The sequence below is a fragment of the Dermochelys coriacea genome, chromosome 10 (assembly GCF_009764565.3).
Source record: "Dermochelys coriacea isolate rDerCor1 chromosome 10, rDerCor1.pri.v4, whole genome shotgun sequence".
In the NCBI taxonomy this organism is placed as follows: domain Eukaryota; kingdom Metazoa; phylum Chordata; order Testudines; family Dermochelyidae; genus Dermochelys; species Dermochelys coriacea.
The window spans coordinates 38,229,082-38,247,721 of NC_050077.1; the positions used below are offsets into that span (position 1 = coordinate 38,229,082).

Here is an 18,640-nt window from a genome sequence, read left to right on the forward strand (position 1 = left end):
GAGCTGGGTGTCTGGGTGCTGGAGATAGGTGACTTGCTGAGCAGTTTTTGGTTAAAGTCTGCAGCTTTGGGGGCATGGACCAGACCTGGGTCTGTGTTGCAGCAGACTAGCATGACTAGCACTTCTATGTGGGGCTGTGTTAAATGAAAGGGAGGGGTGGGGGGGTAGCTCCCTTTTATGGATACCCCACCAGCCAATTAGCTATAAAATCCCTCTTAGTAGTTGTTCTCTAGTCGCTTTAACTGTAAAGGGTTAACAAGTCTCCCTGCGTACGTAAAAGGGAGTGGGCAACTGACCAAAAGAGCCAAAGGGAAGGCCAGAACTTTTTAAAATTGGGAAAAAAACTTCCCCTTTGTCTGTCTGTGTTGTTCTCCTGGAGAGAAGGGACAGAGCAGCAATATTGTAAGAAGCTTTGGACCAGGTATGAAAAATCATCAGATCATACCTAGAAACTACTCATTTAAAATCCCAGATATGTAAGTAGATCAGGAAGTGTCTAGGAAGATGCGATTAGGTTTATATCTTTTATTTCTTTATGGCTTGTGGATTCCTCTGTGCTAACCCCAGGTGCTTTTGTTTTGCTTGTAACCCTTAAGCTTGACTTCAAGAAAGCTATTCTTGATTCTTAATTTTTGTATTTGCTCTTTTGAAATCTAGCAATAGCCTGCGTTTTCAGATGTATATTTTTCTTTTTTCTTTTTTAAATAAAATTTACCTTTTTAAAGAACAGGATTGGAGTTCTGTGTCCTAAGAGGTTTGTGCGCATGTTGTTGAAGTAGCTGGTGGCAACAGCTGATTTCCTTTGTTTTGTTTTTTTTCAGCTCTTCCCCAGAGTGGGGCGGGGGGGAGTGAAAGGGCTTGAGGGTACCCCACAGGAAGGAATTCCCAAGTGTGCCTTCCTGGGTTCTCAAAGGGGTTTTTGCACTTGGGTGGTGGAAGCACCTACCCACCCAAAGTCAAAGAAAAGTTGTAACCTTGGGAATTTAATACAAGCCTGGAGTGGCCAGTATTAATTTTTAGAATCCTTGCGGGCCCCCCACCTTCTGTACTCGAAGTGCCAGAGTGAGGAATCAGCGTTGACAGGGGCTATGGCAGATGCTGGGTGGGAGGGACATGTGGAAGCTATGGCAGAGGCTGGTGCCATCATATAGGACAAGCAGGGCCCTGGGAGATGCTGGGTGAGGTGCACATCTCATGGCAGATGCCGGGTGGGAGGGACACATGGGGGGCAGGTGTTGATGCTGTTGTGTAGGATGAGTAGACCCTGGAAGATGCTGGGCGGGGTTTCCCATTGTCCAGTTTTCAACCGAATACCCAAGGGACCCTCCCCAGCCAGGTAAAAATGAGTAAGCGAGGGTGGGGGAGAGCGAGCGACGGCGGGGCGACGATGGAGTGAGCGAGGCGGAGCCTCAGAGAAGGGGCGGGGCAAGGATGTTTGGTTTTGTTCCCTCAGAAAGTTGGCATGAGATTATGGCAAATGGCGGTTAGATGGGGCGGGGCCAGGGCAGACATGGTGGGTGTGGACACGTGGGGGCGACACACTGGGTGAAATGTGGGAACCCTGCGAGGAGCTTTTGGGAGCGTGGAGCCGGGAGCCTGTTCTCCACGCAGAACGGAGCAGTCGTCGTCGGCTGCCGCCGGCCATGACTCCAGCCCCCATCAGACCTAGGGGGCGGCGAACAGTCTCTGCCGGGCTGCAGCCCGCGCTGCCAGCAGCAGCGAACGACACGGACGACTCTGCTCTTCCTGTCTCTTTAACTGCCTTCCCCGTCCCTCGGCGCCTTTGGCGGGTGACGCCATCAGCGTGCGCCGTCCGGGGCGCTTCCCGCTCGGCGCGGAGCCACGTCTATTGAGCGCGACGGGGTCGGGAGCGGCGGCAGTGGCGGGCGCCGAGGATGTAAGTAAGGGTGGTGGGGGATCTTGCGCCATCCGGCCTGGGTGAGGCGTCGGGGGGTCCCGCGATCATCTCCGGGCCCTGAGAGGAGGGGCCTGGAGCTGCGGAGCAGGATATGGCAGGTGGGGATGGGAAGGCCGTGACCTAACCCGCCCCGGAGGCAGGAGCCCTGGGGGAGGGGTCTTTGGAAAACCTTCCTGGGAGTTTAGGGCTGGGCCGCAGAGGCACCTCTCCTTTCTCATGCTTACGGGGATCGCTCTGCACTTGGCCCAGGCCGCCCCGCTGGGGTTTTGCAGCGGGGATGGTGAAGCTGCGTTCCCCTGTAGCTGGGGGTCAGAAGTGGGCCGCTCTGGAACTGGGTGCAGGTTCCAGTACTGCCCTCTCCTGCCACATCGTCTGTTCTGATGTATCTGCTAATTGCAGGGGCAGTTCTGGGGGCGGATCCGCCTCTGTATCGATCCTGTTCGGGGCTGCTTTTCTATCCCTGTTTCTCAGCCGTCATCGTGGCCACGTTCATAGTAAGGCCGCACATGTTCTGTGGTCACTAACAAAGCCATAGTGCATCTGGCACTGCAAATTACAGCACATTTCCCCTAAAAAACGTTGTGCAAACTGAGATACAGACTGAACACAAGCATGTATTTGTCTGGGTACTTCTGTGGTCTCTATCGCTATAGTAGCTAAGTGCTCCTTGTATGCTAATGTATTTAACCTTGTAATGCTTCTATAAAGAAATGTTATCACCATTTTCCAAATGGGAACCTGGAGCACAGAAAGACTGAGACTAAATTACTTGCCTAAATACCTAAGATCATACAGGAAGTCTTTGGTAGAACTGAGTTTGCCTCACCCATCACTGAAATGTAACTTTACAGGAGTAGAGCTGCAGTGCACAACTCCCTAGAGCAGGGGAGTGAGAGAGTAAAGTATCAAACCTACATATTCTGTATGACTTGTGCTTATATTTTTAATTTAGATATTGGGTGTTGTAAAAACACTTATTTGTTAGTGGAGAGGTTTTCTTGGTAATAAGTAGGAAAAAAGCATATTGCTTGCATATACATGTATATGTTTTTCTGTTGAAGTATACATAACTTGTTCCTGATGGAATTATTTTCCAGTGAGTGTTTGCCAGGAACAAAGTTTCAGCCTGAATACACTTGATAACTGGGTGAAAGTCGTGTAGTCTTGTCTCGTTCACTGAGATTCAGTTTTGTCTCATCGGAAAGTAGACATTTGCAGTCAATTTGTTGATTGTAAATAAGCAAGACAAAATGTGTTCTATTAAGTGAGGGTACATGTATTTCCATGGGGGGAAAGGGAGACAATGGGCAAATTGTCCTGCCCCAGAAAATCGGTGTAAGAGAATTGCAGATTCAAAGGACAAAACGATGTGAAATCCAGAAAACTACGAATACATGTATTTGTATTGCCAAATGTTTCTAACTCTACTTTATGTAATGTGCGTAAATATCTAGCTTCATTTTTGTTAGTAGCATTATGTATCCTGTTTTATGGGTCTGGCAGTGCATAGTCACTTTTAAAAATGCAAATAATGTCCAGTCGCCTTCCAAATGTTTAATGAGTTGACTAGGATAAGACTGTATACAGCTTATGACCACCATAATGGTGACTGTTAAGTTGGCTCTGTAGTGAGCATAAACCAAACAGCAGCAATCTACCAACTGCTGCTAATGGCTATTAGGTCACATACCTCTGGCACCTTATTAAATGGTAAGCAATCCACCAATTTAGTTAAAACATGAAGATATATTGGGATACCATATTGTATATGGGATAAAAGGACCTCTTATGGATTACACCTAGGGTTCAGCTTATGACTAATATTTTAATATAAATTAATGGTGTGTTGATTTCTGTCCTTTTATTTGTATCAAGAGTACAAAGAGACCTGTAGGGGTGGATGAAATCTGAGCCCCGTGTAGGCATTCCACCAAGAGAGATTTGAACATGCACTGTTGCAGTTAATACAGTGCATCAGATTGGTTCCTCAGCTCAGTCCCTTGCTTCCAAGGCTGGCAGAGCAATGGAGGCAGCTTGCATCCACTGAAAGTAGGGAGATGGAGTGCCCTATGTAGCTCTTGGGAAACACCCCTTTGCTAACCAACATATGTTGTGGCAGCAATTGGCTCTAGAGGAAGCAGTGCTTAGTCCTCTGAGGGGTGGATGGCTGTCACAAGGCAGGTTAGGCAACACACATACACCTGTCAGAGGAAAACTAAGGGAAAATCCACGTTTTCCCGTCAGCCATACGTCTCGGCTTTCTAATTTGTACCCTTTGTACTCTTATGAAAATGTCAGCTGACACCTTGAAGCATCCATATCAAGTCTTCAGCAAGATGGACAGTGTGTATCTCTGTGTGAGCAGGCACAGGTGTTTGGCTCTAATAACAATGTAACAATGTGAGTAACTACAGTACTGTGTGTACAACATGATATTGTCAATATCTCATTAGCTGACCCCCACCTCCTGCTGCCTTTATTAAAAAGTAGGTTTGTTTTTGCCAATACATTAATTTCTTGTTTCTAAACCCTTTTATCTTGTCACTAGGCCGCTCTTTGGAGTTTATTGCACTCGATTAGGGATCGTTTCTCAGAATCAAGGAGTTAGAAGTGAGATTTGAGATAAGTGAGGCCCATCCAGTGCTGCTTGGGACGCCTCAGAAGGGAAAATGGAGTTTTCAGGAATGAAAAAGAAGAGTTTGCTAGGATTCAAAGAAAATAATAAAAAATCCAGCACTAGGTAATAATTCTGTCTGAATTTTCAAGGCTTATCCCCACTGGGGACATGTAGGATACTAGGGTGTTTCCAGTGAGGATGTGGAATTGGAAATGTATCTCTCTTCTCACCAATGAGAATTTTCTTTAATTACAACTTTGACTTCCTCCTTTAATGTCTCTCTGTAGTATGAACTTTTGTGATCTGTGTTTTTAAAAAAATTAAAAAATCCTAGTGCTCTGGCCCTGCAATAATGGTTATTCTAAGTTGGCTTTAAAGTTCAGTGTTTTGTTTTTTGTTTTGTTTTAAGTGAAATAATTTTTTTGACCTTTTCTTCTTAAAGGGCTCCCTCTCCAACCAAGCGCAAAGATCGGACTGAAGACAAATCCAAGGACAGATCCAAGGACAAAGTGTCCACCAAGGAATCTAGTGAAAAGGATCGTGGTCGGGACAAAACGCGCAAAAGGCGCAGTGCTTCCAGTGGTAGTAGCAGTACCAGGTAACCAGAGTTTCTGTAGTGCATCCCAGTGATAGCCCAAATAGTAGTGAGTTGTGCTCCTGTAAAAATGCTTCAAATCTGCTTTGTGGTTCCCCATATTAGAAGACTCTTTGGGGAATTGTGTTGCTAAAAAGTGACCCTCTTGCTTTATCAGTGAGTATGCTTTGCATAGAATGCAGTCTCCCTTGGCTGAAATAATGTTAGCTGTGAGGTTGAGCTCTCATCACTTTAACCACCAATTCTTGTCTTGTGCTTACCTGGAGACGATATTCAGCTATCCTTTCCCCTGTGTATTCTGATTTTTTTTCTCCAAAAGGTCCCGCTCCAGCTCCACTTCCAGTTCAGGGTCCAGCTCCAGCACTGGTTCCAGCAGTGGGTCCAGTTCCTCCTCTGCATCAAGCCGCTCTGGGAGCTCTAGCACTTCTCGTAGCTCCAGTTCCAGCAGTTCCTCTGGATCCCCAAGCCCTTCTCGACGTAGACATGACAACAGGAGACGTTCCCGCTCCAAGTGAGTTTGATTCATCCACTTAAAATTATCAGGTGGTTGGGAAGTTGCCATGGAACATGTAGGCTTGTGAACAGAGAAGTAATCTATCTGTTTAAAAATAAGTTGTCTGCTTTATTCATATCCCAGAGATATAATCTAGCTATTGCTTGAGCATGGATGCCACCTGTGCTTGTAACCTAACTACGTGTTTTTCAGGAAGGAGTTTAAGGATCTCATTAACTGATTACTGACTCTCACATATACCACACACGCAAAATCACGTATCTAAAATGTATCCATGCCTGATTTATTTGGGATCTACAGAAGGTGGGGCATATAAGACTATTTCTCTGCATACTCTGGGACTTGTATCAGATTGAAACTGGTGGAAAATTTACAAGGAATCGTGTTTTTCTTTAAGGTAGAAATCGAACTGAGTAGAATCTGTTTCTTTAGAATTCTTCACTTTTGGGTATAACATGAAACTAGTGCCGTGAATAAAGTCACAAAATCGTAAGTTGTCTAGTTCAGTTCCTTCTGAGTACAAGACTGTTCTCCCCCCCCCCCCCCCCAAAAAAAAAAAAGTGTCTGTACTGGACAGTTGTTTGGAAATAGTTTGATTTTTTTTTTTTTTCCTCCCCCACAAAGGTGCTATACAGGCACAATGTTTCATTTACTCACGTAGACATGGAGGTTAGGAAGGGCTGGAAACAAAACTTAAAAGTATGAAAGTTTGGGGTCTGTAACAAAGACCTTGTGTATGTCGGGTACTTTGCTTCCCTCACTCAGTAATTGGCTCAGTATGCTTTTTGGTGGTTTATTGATATTTGCCTTAGGCCGCCCTCAGAGCTTATTATTTGTATTGTTATAGTACAAAAAGATCCAAACAAGGATCAGGGTCCCATTGTATTAGACACTGTACATGCATGTATCAAAAGTTATGGTTGCTGCTTAATGCGCTTACAGGCTTTGATCCTGCAAATGGGAGTAATTACAATGGCCAAGTTAATCATGTGTGTGTTTGCAGGATTGGGATGTAAGTAATTTTCAGTATGTTTCAGATCTTTATAGTGACTGTGATTGTAGACGTGGAAATAACTGGCTTTTCACATCAACAGGTTAGGGGGATGGGTTAGGCTTTTGATGCCCAGAAATGCTGGGGGAGGTGTTCTCAGTTTTGATATCCAGGAGGCAGTTGAGGCTTTTGCTGGTAGGCAGGGGGTGCATCTTTTTCCCTACTCTCTTCACTTTAAATTCTGGGGGTGGGATTATATTTGACTTGATAGCAAGTAGGTGCCAGCTACGCCCTGCCTGTACCTCTAAAAATGATAGCAGACATATCAGGCTAATAAATCTAAAATGCTCAGTAGTGAAATAGCTAGTGTTGTCATATTAATTTGTCAGATATCAGAGCCAACATTCCAATTAAATTATTGGGAACTTTTATCTTCAAGGTGTTCCCTCCCTTCCCCCCCCCCCCCCCGAGATATAGGCACACATTCCTACAGCATCAATTTACATTCACTTCACATGGTGAGGGGTATTTTAGCAACTACAAAGATTATAGAATTAACTTTCAAATTAAAGGTTTCATTTTTTTGGAGTACATCTATGTGCCAATTTAAAAATATTCCACAAATATGCAGCAATTTAAGTGATTGCATAATCACATGGCACCAGGGTCTCTGTCTAGAAAGCAGAAATCAGAGAGCTCTGAATTGCTAGATCTATAATTTGCCTGTTTACTGTGCCCATGTCACCTCCTGCATCCCTCACTGCTCTTTGACTTCAAAGGGGTAAAGAATAATAGCCTGCTGTTTCTTAGGCTCTGTCTACGCTGAGGAAATTTAGGAGAATTTTCCCCCATGACCTAAACTGATGTTAGCAATGCTAGGAGCCATAGTATCATTGGGATTTCAGTGGCAGACATAATTTTCAGTACTGTCCTCTAACTCTGCTGGGAGTTAACTCTGACTAATATGGTGTCAGCAGCCATAACTCATTTACACTAGGGTTCCCATTAACAATGCTGTGAAACTTTTCTAAAATGTCCTTAATATAGACGGGCCCTTAGTCCCATGCCTTAGCTTCTCCCATCCCCTTTATGCAACCCGTATAGTGTGATTCTTTCTCTTAGCAGCCACTAATTTGAGCAGTTAGAGTTAATAATACTTGCATATAACTTTACCACTTCAAAGCACTATAAACAGTCTTCACCAGTGTGCCCTTGTGAGGTAATATCCCCATTTAACCAATTGGAAAACAGATAAGATCCATTGGTTGATACCATCTGAAAGCTTGAAAAGTCAGTTTTCAAATGGTATGTCTGTATTAACCTAAACCTGTCTGGGATAGCTGCTAAAATTATGTGGAAATGACTATTGTGAAGGGATTTTATTGGCGGACCAATATAAATGCACCTTCTCCCCCACCCAAATATAATTGGCTTTTTGCCTGTAATGGGGGTGCAGCTGGCCCTCTCTAGCTTCTGCCCCTGCTGCACCCGCAAACCAGCCAGAGCCCTCTGTGTTGGTGCAATCACCTGTGCTTTTTATTTACAATTTACTTTCCCACCACCTAGCTACAGTTTCAGTATCACAGCCCCAGGAACTGCTAGCTCAGTGGTTCTCAAACTTTTGTACTGGTGACTCCTTTCACATAACAAGCCTCTGAGTGCAGCTCCCCCCCCCATATAAATTAAAACCACTTTTTAATTTATTTAATGCCATTATAAATGCTTGAGGCCAAGCAGGGTTTGGGGTGGAGGCTGACAGCTCGTGATGCCCCATGTAATAACCTCGCGACCCCCTGAGGGGTCCAGACCCCTGTGCTAATTCTTGTAGCCAGCAGAAAAGAGCTCCCACTCCCTTTAACTCTCTGGCTCCTCCCTTTCCTTCTCTCACTTCGGCTTCCTTCCTGCTAGCCTTTATATAGCCCCTGGCTAAAGAGGCTGGCAGCTGTACCCCGTTTGCCACTCAGGCCTGGGCTTACTCAGCCAGTTCTAATTCCCCTTTCTTAATTGGAGCAGGTGTCAGAGGCCTGACTCAGGGTTCCTTAGCCAGCATCCTGTTACAGTGCCCCTTCACTTATTTGTGATGTACGTAGAGGGTCTGAAATATTGTTTCCAAAAGCTTTATCTGCTTTTTTTTTTTTAAACAGAAATTTAGATCTTATCTACCCTGGCAGACTTTGACTGGTGAAGCTAGTGCATTTGGGATCACGAGTCAAGAAACTGAAAGCTGAGCAATAGCAAAAAAATTTTTTTAAGAAGTATTTAAATGCATCTGTTTTTGTGAACACGCATGTAACTCCAGTGGCTAATAAAACACTTGAGAGAAAGGAAATCTGTTAAACACTGAACACTCCGTCATTATGGCAAATCCCAAAGGGATGTAGCCTTTTTGCAGATTGAGTGCCACTTTGATCAATTTCTAGCTAGGTCTTTAAGGTGGTCTGGCTGGATATTTGGTTTATGTCCATCACCGGCAATCTTATCTTAAGCTTTTTGGCAACAACATGGTTGTTCTATGTAGGAACATTCCTTGCTAAGCTTGCTTCATAATTCATTGATCTTCCAACCTAATAACATGTCCATAGACAGAAAGCTGCCAAAATCAAACCTGTGCTGATGGAAGTGGTTGCTAGGTTTGGCTATGAACCCAGCAAGACACTAGCCCCTCTTCAGTTAGTGTATGAGAACTCACAGTACATATGCTCTAGATCCCAAGAGGTCCTCCAGCAAAATCAGAGATAAACAGATTTGACATTCAGGATATTTCTGAATTAAAAAGCAAGCAAAAACCTTTTAAACTCTCCATTCCTGCAGATTTTTTAGACCCTTCTTTATTATAAAGAAGCAAAGCAAGATACAAGTCTGTTTCAAAACGATCCTTTGCAAGTCACCTTTATCTGTTATGGGTAAGACTGTGAGTCCATCACAGAAGTCATGGATTCATGAAGCACCAGCAGGGGGCCCAAGCTGTGTGCTGCGGTGCCCCCCCCAGAGCACCTGCACCTCTTTTTCCCCCCCCGCAAGTTTTAGTTAGGGGTATATAGTAAAAGTCATGGACAGGTCACTTGCAGTAAACAAAAATTCATGGCCTGTGACCTGTCCATGTCCATGACCATGACTAAAACATAGCCTTAGTTATGGGGATTGACTTGTATGTTACCAGGAGATTTGATAGTTCTGTGATATTCAACTCAGGTCGAAGCCACCCAAGAGAGATGAAAAAGAGCGGAAGAGACGGAGTCCATCGCCCAGACCTACCAAAGTGCATGTTGGGAGACTCACCAGAAATGTGACCAAGGTAATGGTCTGCCCCTCTTTATCCTTGAACTTTCACATCTTTGCGAGAGTGATATGAGTTTTTTTTTTTTTTTTTAAATAGTATCTTCAGAAACTGTTTATTACTAACTTGCAATCAGGTGTCACTGTGTTGGAAGTTCTTAGATTATCCATACGCAAGGTTGAGGTGCATTGGCAGACCTGTCTATGGGGAAACTTGCATGGCACCAAGAGCAATTAATCCATGCCAGGGTATGGTTCTCAAAAGACCTGTATGCCATGTCTCAGATCTAGTGCCCTGTGCTATTAAGCAGGGGACTTGGATTTAAACCCTGTACTTGGTTTCCTGGTTCTCTCACAGGGTGTTGTGTAGCTTACATTTGTCTTTGTTGGAAGACGAAGAGTAGCTGACCCCTTTGTTGAAAAATTACAGCTGGAGGCCAGCTGAGAATGTCTGCAACTGATCTGTAGGACTGGTGCTCAGTTCAGTCCTCCTTGCCAGATAATTGTTTTGGTGAGGTGTGAAGCCTTCATAGAGGGAACATGTAACTATATGATGCTATATAAATGATCCTAAATGTTAGAGAGAAAATACATCTGTCGTCTTGAGCGTTTGACCCCAGACAGCCTCTCTCCTTGCCATTTCCCACATAAACTTCATGATTTCATTCATTCTTTCACTCCTGACCAGTTTACCACAGCCTAGATCCTATGGCCTTTTTTGAGGAGTGTAGTCAGTAGATATTTGTCTAGGGCTTGGGAATCCCAGGGAAGAAGCTGAGTAGGCAGCAATAGAGGGCTGGTGGGAATTCAAACTGTATCCATATCCAGTTAATAAGATTGGTCTTCCTTGATGTTGATATTGGTTTTTGATCTTGTATTGGGTATGCCTCCAGTTTAGCATTCCCTATCAATACCATCTGGTAAAGTGAGAATTGGCAGTGTCCTTAATAATCACTGTTTCTCTCTAGGATCACATCATGGAAATATTTTCTACTTATGGGAAGATTAAAATGATTGACATGCCAGTTGACAGGTTAAATCCACATCTCTCCAAGGGTTATGCCTATGTGGAGTTTGAGAATCCAGATGATGCTGAGAAGGCGCTGAAGCATATGGATGGAGGTAGATACCGGATGTTGTGCAAAGAAACCAGCAGGACTAATAGAAATCCATGGAGGATATATACAAATGAATTAAAAGGATCATTGCCCTGAGTTGCCCTATCAACTTTTGTGGTTTTACAATCTCACTTTTTTAATTCCCCCCCTCCCATGTCTTTCTCTTCTCTATTGCTGGGTGACGGACTCACACAAGCAGCGAAACTGACCATATAGAGGAGACGGCTAACTTACTGAACTTACGTAAAGCACTGTCTCACAAAGTCAGATGACCCAAAAAAAACCCCAAACTCTGTCATCTGAACTGTTGCTTGTCAGAATAGTAGGTTCTAAATCTTTCATGATTTTTAGGCAGAAGTGATTTTTTAAGTTGACTGTCTAAATGATTTACTCAGGGCGAGATGATGAGTCGGTGGCAAAGTTGGGGAGAGAACCTAGGCCTCTTGATTCTTGCTGTAACCACTAGATCACGAATGCTCCAAACATACCAAAGCAGCAACCTTGTGAGGATGGAAATCTGTAGCAGGGGTGCAATAGTGCTGTGTGTAGCACACTGGTGCTGGAAATTGGTAGCTCATTCTTTTTCTTTTTAACTGTAAACAGGACAGATTGATGGTCAGGAGATCACTGCTACAGCTGTACTGGCACCTCGGCCTAGGCCACCTCCCAGGCGCTTTAGTCCACCAAGGAGGATGCTGCCGCCACCACCAATGTGGCGTAGGTCGCCACCTCGCATGAGGAGAAGGTGAGCCATATTTTATGAAGTACCATAGAAGTGTGTAAGCTAAAGAGGGGTGTGGTGAAGTTTAGTTCTTGGCACCAAGTATCTTGTCTGTGGCACAGATTTCATCATTGGTAACTTGGCCACCTGGGCTTGATTTCAGCAAACCTTATCAGTGACCTATTAAACCTGGAGACTGATCATCTTCACTCCTGGTTTAGTGAACACAAACTCTTAAAGATCTGTTAGAAGCTGCTGTTACCACTATGGGACATGATTGGTGATCTTTACTGGGCTGTGCTCAGAACAGCTTTTGGAGTTTTTGAGACACCTATTTCTTTACATACCAGGGCCTAAAACCTAGATTGACCTAGCTATATAACTCAGGGCTGTGAAAAATGTCATGCCCTGTATGATGTCGCTATGTCGACCTAACTCCCAGTGTAGACGCAACTAGGCTGACAAAAGAATTCTTCTGTCAACCTAGCTGCCACTTCTCAGAGAAGTGGACTATGTACTTTGCTGGAAAAACCTCTTGTGTCTACGCTGAAGTGTGTGGTAGCTATGCTGCTGTAGTGTAGACATACCCTAATAGCTGAGTTAACATGATGTAAGATCCACAGTATATCCATCAACCACCAAACTCTGCTTATTAATGTCCTTCAGATGTTAGCTCTTGTATTTTCCCTCTTTCATTTAATCTCTCTTCTTCCCTAATCTTTGTACAGTAAAACCTCAGAGTTAAGAACGCTTGTCTAAGAGGTGCAAGGCAGGGGCTATGGAGGTAGTTCCTCCAGAACTGAGAAGGAAAGGATTCTACTCCGGCTATCTCTAGATTCCCAAGCCGAAAGAGAGCCTGAGGCCTATCCTAGACCTGCGTTGCCTCAACAAGTATTTCAAGAAACTGAGGTTCCGCAAGGTTTCTCTGGCCTCCATCATTCCCTCACTAGATCCAGGTACACTGCCCTCGATTTGAAGGACACACATTTCCATACCTCCATCTTTTGAGGATACAGGCGCTTCCTCAGGTTCATGGTGGGCCACGGACATTACCAGTTTGCAGCACTTGCCTTCAGCCTCTTGGTGGTCCCGCAAGTCTTCACAAAGTGTATGGCAGTAGTCATGGCCCACCTTTGGTGCCAAGGTATACAGATCTACCCATACCTCGACGACTAGCTGATAAAAGGCTTCTTGAGGGGTTAAGTCCAACACAGCATCTCGGTACAAGCGACTTGCAGAATGCTGGGTCTCCTAATAAACGAGCAGAAGTCAACATTGGGCCCGGTGCAAAGAACAGAATTTATAGGAGCTGTACTCAACATGTCTCAGGCCAGGGCCTTCCTGCAGGAGGCCAGGTTCAAAGCCATATCAGATTTAATCACCTGAGTGTCAGTGCACCTGCTGACACTCCTGGGTGTTTCTATGTTTGCTAGACCACATGGCGGCATGTACCTATGTGGTGTAGCATGCTTGACTGCACCTCAGACAGCTTCAGATGTGGCTCCTGTCGGTCTACTTACTGAGCAGGTACCATCTGGACTCTAGTCTCATCATTCCAATGTCAGTCCTGGTTTCCCTGACAAGGTGGTTAGATCTGGCCTCAGTTCTATCTGCAGTATCCTTAGAGTCCCCACGGCCTAAGTTCCGTCTAAGCTGCATGGACAGAGGCGCCTCTCCCGCAGCACGGACCTGCTGCAGTAGGGAGCGGTGCCTCTCTTTTTCTCTCTCCTCCCCCTGCCCATGTGCTGCTGCAGGGAGAGAGAGCTGTGGGGAGTCCTCTCTCTCTGCTGTAGCCCCCAGGCAGCCTGCACCCCAAACCCCATATCTCTGGCCCTACCTCAGAACCTGCACCCGCAGCCGGAGCCCTCACTCCCTGCACCCCAATCCTCTGCCCCAGCCCTGAGCCCCCCACCCATACTCCAAATCCCTTGGCCCCACTCCCACCACATGAATTGTTACACATCGCCTCCATATTGGTGCACATAACAAAATTCATTCTGCACATGCGTGGGGAAAAATTAGAGGGAACACTGCTCACGGCCCTCAATCATGCTGGTATCTGATGCGTTGGACCTGGGGTGAGGGGCAGCCTCAGGACTGAAGGTCTCTGGTCGAGGGACGAGCTGTCATTACACATAAATGTGACGAAACTCAGGGCAATATGCCTGGCCTGCGAAGTGTTCTTTCCACAGCTCTCGTGCAAAGAGGTGCAAGTATTGATGACAAAGCGTCAGTGTTTTATATCAACAAACAGGGAGTGTCACACTACAAGATCCTCTCTCAGAAAACCATCAGGCTCTGGGATTTCTCTGTGAAGCACTCCGTTCACCAGACATTGTCGCATTTCCCCGGAGAATGGAACGTGTTGGCAGATCACCTCAGCAGGTTGTTCTCCTCTTACCACGAGTGATCTCTCCACTCGCAGGTCACCAGCATCATCTTTCAGAGGTGGGGGACTCCCCAGGTGGACCTGTTCACCTCTGTGCAGAGCAAGAAATGTCACCTCTTTTTTGCTCTAGGCTTGGTCAAGGCAAAGGCTCTCTCTCAGATTCCTTCCTCTGGTCATGGTCGGATGGCCTAGGTTCTTCTAGGTGGGAGAGAGAGCTCAGTGGTTTGAGCATTGGCCTGCTAAACCCAGGGTTGTGAGTTCAATCCTTGAGGGGGCCATTTAGGGATCGGGGGCAAAAATTGGGGATTGGTTCCGCTTTGAGCAGCGGGTTGGACTAGACCGCCTGAGGTTCCTTCCCCTGATAGTCTATGATTCTGAAGATCAAAAGGGACAAGGCAAAGGTCATCCTGATCACCCTAGCATGGCCTCGCTAGTATAAGTTCAGCATGCTCCTAGATCTCACAGTTGCAGCCCTCTGGACTTCCTCTCAGACTGGACTTGCTGTCGTAGGAACACAGGCAACTGCTCCATCTGAATCTAGTAGGCCTGCATTTGACGGTGTTGCTGCTGCATGGCTAAATCTGGATGAGAGCACATGCTTGGTATTTTGCTAGGTAGCAGAAAGCTCTCTGCTAGGGCAGCCTACCTGGAAATACTTCACTAGCTGGGCAGCTGAGCAGAACCTGTGCCCATCACAGGCATCCTTGCCGTCCATCTTGAAATATCTCCTTCATCTGAAGCAGCAAGGCCTTTCACTATCTTCAGTCAAGGTCCATCTGGTGGCCATCTCGGCATTCCATCCCCCAATCTGAGGCAGATTGGTTTTTGGCCAGAAGATGACAAGCAGATTCATTAAAGGGTTGGAGAGGTTCTACCCACAGGTCTGTGATCCGATTCCGCTTTGGGACTTAAACCTGGTCCTTCTCCTTGCTGCTCCAATCGTGGAAGGTCAGTTTCCTGGTGGCAATCACTTTGGCCAGGAGAGTTTCAGACCTTCAAGCCTCCTTACACTGTGTTCTTTAAAGATAAGGTTCAACTGCATCTCCACCTAGCCTTTCTACCCAAGATGTTATTGCAGTTCCATGTCAACCAAAACCTTTTTCTGCTGGTCTTCTTCCCAAAACCGTACAAGCAGAGGAGGAAAGATGCCTACACTCTCTGGATCAGAGAAGGGCCTTAGTCTTCTATGTTGACCGGATGAGCCCCTTCTGCAGATCAACGCAGCTGTTTGTCGCAGTTGCGTATAAAATGAACGGTCTCCTGGTGTCCTCCCAGAGGATCTCGTCCTGGATTACGGTCTGTATCTGGGCATGCTATGAGCAAGCGAAGGTCCTGCCTCTGGCCATTGTGAAGGCCCATTCTACCAAGGGCACAAGCGTCTTGAGCGGCCTTCCTGGCGCAAATACTGATTCAGGATATCTGCAGGGCTGCAACATCATCGTTGATTCACACTTTTGTGTCCCATTATACAATCACCTAATAGGCCGTAAACAACGCCAGTTTTGGGAGAGCTGTGTTGCTATCGGCACATTTGTGAATTCCCAGACCACCTCCAAGGACACTGCTTGTGAGTCACCTGACATGGAATGGACATGAGCAACCACTCGAAAAAATAATTGCCTACCTTTTGTAACTGTTCTTCGAGATGTTGTTCATGTCTATTCCGTTACTTGCCCTCCTACCCTGCTGTTGGAGTTGATGGCAAGAAGGAACCAGAAGAAGGGCGCAGGACTGATTGCGCCCCTTATACAGGTACATAAGCGTAGGCCTCCAGGTGGTGCTAGAAATGGCTCTATAGATACCACTGGGGGGAAAAATCTCGATGCATGTGGCGTGCACACGTTTGACATGGAATGGACATGAGCAACACATCTCAACAACAGTTATGAAGGGCAGGTAACCATTTTTTCTTGGCTTTAAGTTCATGATACCTTGTTTTGTGCTTCCCATTAGATGCATGTATATAGGTCCTACAGAGTCAGTTAAGATTACTGGCTTCTGTTTGTAGCCCAAGCTCTGTCCCTCTTTCTGTTTAAGGGAGAAACTCTATGAAGTTGCAGTAGGCTAACAGTTCTGCAGTGTGATAAAAGGAAAAAAAAAAAATAACCGCAAGTTTAATGCTTGGAGCCCAGAAGGGCTGTACTGCTGCTGGTAGTATTGGCACTGGAGTATCTAGACTCCCTGGATTCACAGGTTAAATACCAGTAAGATCAACTTAGCTCTTTGTGTTTCTGTGAAATATAGAGTATAGTGCTCTTTACTTGGGTGGTGCAAGGTCTTTCAGGTGAGAATTTAAAAGCCCAAAGTCCAGTTTGTTCTCTGGTGGCTTGCCATGGTATCCTTGTTCAAAATATTCCCTCTTGCTGAGTTGTGTGCTGTTGAACTGCCTCCTTCCACCCCAGAGATGACTGCATTTCATTAGAGCTCTTCGTATAAAATGTTTTGGGATTCTTCTGGTGCTAGAGGCATGTAAAATAATTTAAACCTGTTTTCCTTGTCTCCTAATGAAACTTTTCTCGTCCTTTTCTGTGGCAGGTCCAGATCTCCAAGACGCAGGTCCCCTGTTCGCCGACGGTCAAGATCCAGATCTCCAGGCCGAAGACGTCATCGCAGCCGCTCCAGCTCAAACTCTTCACGATAAAGCAAAAAGGACTGGACAGCTTTTTATTTTTTAACTTAAATCCCACGAGACTAAATATTGTACCTTTTTTATAATTGGCCTGGGTAAGGGGAAGTGAGAGAAATGGAAACCTGGCAGTGAAGGCAAACTAAGAGGAGGGGGGTTTCCTGGCCTGTAGGCTTAGCATGCCATGCAGAAAAAACTAAAATACTGACCTCTTTTGGGAATCATAAGGCTGCCTACTACTAAGAGAAGGGATGGGGTGGGATGAGGTGTTATCCATCTCAAGGCATCAGTGCAGATCTTCAGAACTGGTGATACCCAAACATAGAAATCCGCCTCAAACTTAAATATTCAGTTGTCATTCTGCCCCCCATACCCCGAATAGTGAGATCATAAATTTCTGTTTGCACAAAGAGGCAGGGTGCTGCAGACTTGCATGACATTGAAGATGATGATTTTTGGCCAGTCCCACTGCGTCATCTACTGCATGTTAGAAACAGGCAAAGAATTGAAGGACTGTTTTGTAATGGCCCTCTTTAGGGATCCCCTTGCCCTTCCTGAAGGGTTTTGGTACAAATTTCACACACAACCCTCTACCAAATGGTGTAAATGGTTCCACCTTTAGAAAACACAGTACAAACTGGCAACGGTATCAAAACTCCACCTTACTGCAGTGAAAAGGGGGCGGTTTGAGACTGATGCTGTTTGGATTAATTTGGGTAATCTTGCAAAAGGCAAGTAATTTACCATCTATTGTACAGTCAATCTATAAAGTTTGATTTTTTTTTTGTATAACTTTGTAGCATCTTAGGTCATGGTTGTTTGTATTTGTGTAGAATGACTATATTGAATAAACCAGTAGAGTTAAGATTAAAGAATATTCATTGGTTCCTTCCCTGGAGACTATTGGCCTTACCTGTACATTGTGGGGGTGAGCTAACAACTCTAACAGCTCCTTTTATTTTAAATGTTAATATAAAATATTTTCCACTTAATCCTGGAATGGGTGAGCTTCATGTTACTGGCAATGGCAGCTGGCTGATCAAGAGGAACAGAATTAATTTGAGCTAGAAAACAGTGATTGTGTTGTGAGGTCAGTGCATACTTTATTTTTATCATATGTAAGTGCAGCTTGAACTGCATTTTTCTTCCCTTCTACTCCTCTGCTGTTTCATCTACAGTCTGGAAGACTTGAGCAGAGATTCCTCCCACTGTAGTTGTACCAGAGGGCATGTCACAAGGGTACTAGTTTCAAAGGCGACTGCTGCCACTCCTGACTTTCTGCTACTATGGGTCAGAGTCTGTAGTGAGAGCCATACTCTTCTCAGTTGATAAAGGAATCAGTTGGAATTCTAACCCCTTCCCTTGCTCTTGAAAATAACTTATCATATCCCTTTGCATCCTGCCAAGACAGCTGTGAGAGACAGCCAGCGGGACAGTATTGGAGGCAAAAAAATAAACAGGTATGGTGGACAGTCCCATTCTGTATGTTGTCACATCCCACTAACTGCCTAGGAGACTGGGATGTCCTGTTGCTCAGGTCTAATGGGCAAATGTGGGAGGGAATCAGATACACCTGATGCGGGGTGACAGCCTGCTCCAAGGTGCTGCATTAAGAGGCACAGTGTCATGGAACAGGAGTCCAAGAAGAGCAGTGTAAAGAGGCAGGAACAGGCAACAGAATATCTCCTTTGCAGCTAGGAGATAGAGATCTAAGAAATCCCTGCAGCCCTGACCAAGTGACAACAGGGGCAAGCGCGCAGCTGCCAATCCAGACCACATGGTAGACGTGATGTAGCCCAACTAATGCAACCCATCCGCATAAGGCATGTGCATGTACAGCCCCTGGCCAGAACGTGTTTCCTCCATGGGTACTGC

At 45.4% G+C, this 18,640-nt stretch overlaps 1 protein-coding gene across 7 annotated transcripts; it reads left to right on the forward strand.

The window, feature by feature from the left end:
* Positions 1-302: 302 nt before the first annotated feature.
* Positions 303-17,628, forward strand: RNPS1 (RNA binding protein with serine rich domain 1). Of its 7 annotated transcripts, none has more exons than XM_038420211.2 (9): positions 1,656-1,897; positions 4,217-4,318; positions 4,467-4,658; positions 4,978-5,133; positions 5,450-5,641; positions 9,828-9,930; positions 10,880-11,033; positions 11,633-11,774; positions 16,675-17,628. In XM_038420211.2, the coding sequence occupies exons 3-9, from the start codon at positions 4,588-4,590 to the stop codon at positions 16,778-16,780; spliced, it is 924 nt and encodes a 307-aa protein (XP_038276139.1). In that variant the 5' UTR covers positions 1,656-1,897; positions 4,217-4,318; positions 4,467-4,587; the 3' UTR covers positions 16,781-17,628. The 7 variants fall into 7 exon arrangements, with proteins under 7 accessions (XP_043350276.1, XP_038276142.1, XP_043350277.1 ...); XM_038420212.2 differs by having other exon boundaries at positions 1,857-2,016; XM_043494341.1 differs by lacking the exons at positions 1,656-1,897; positions 4,217-4,318 and adding an exon at positions 303-421.
* The last annotated feature ends 1,012 nt before the right edge of the window (positions 17,629-18,640 follow it).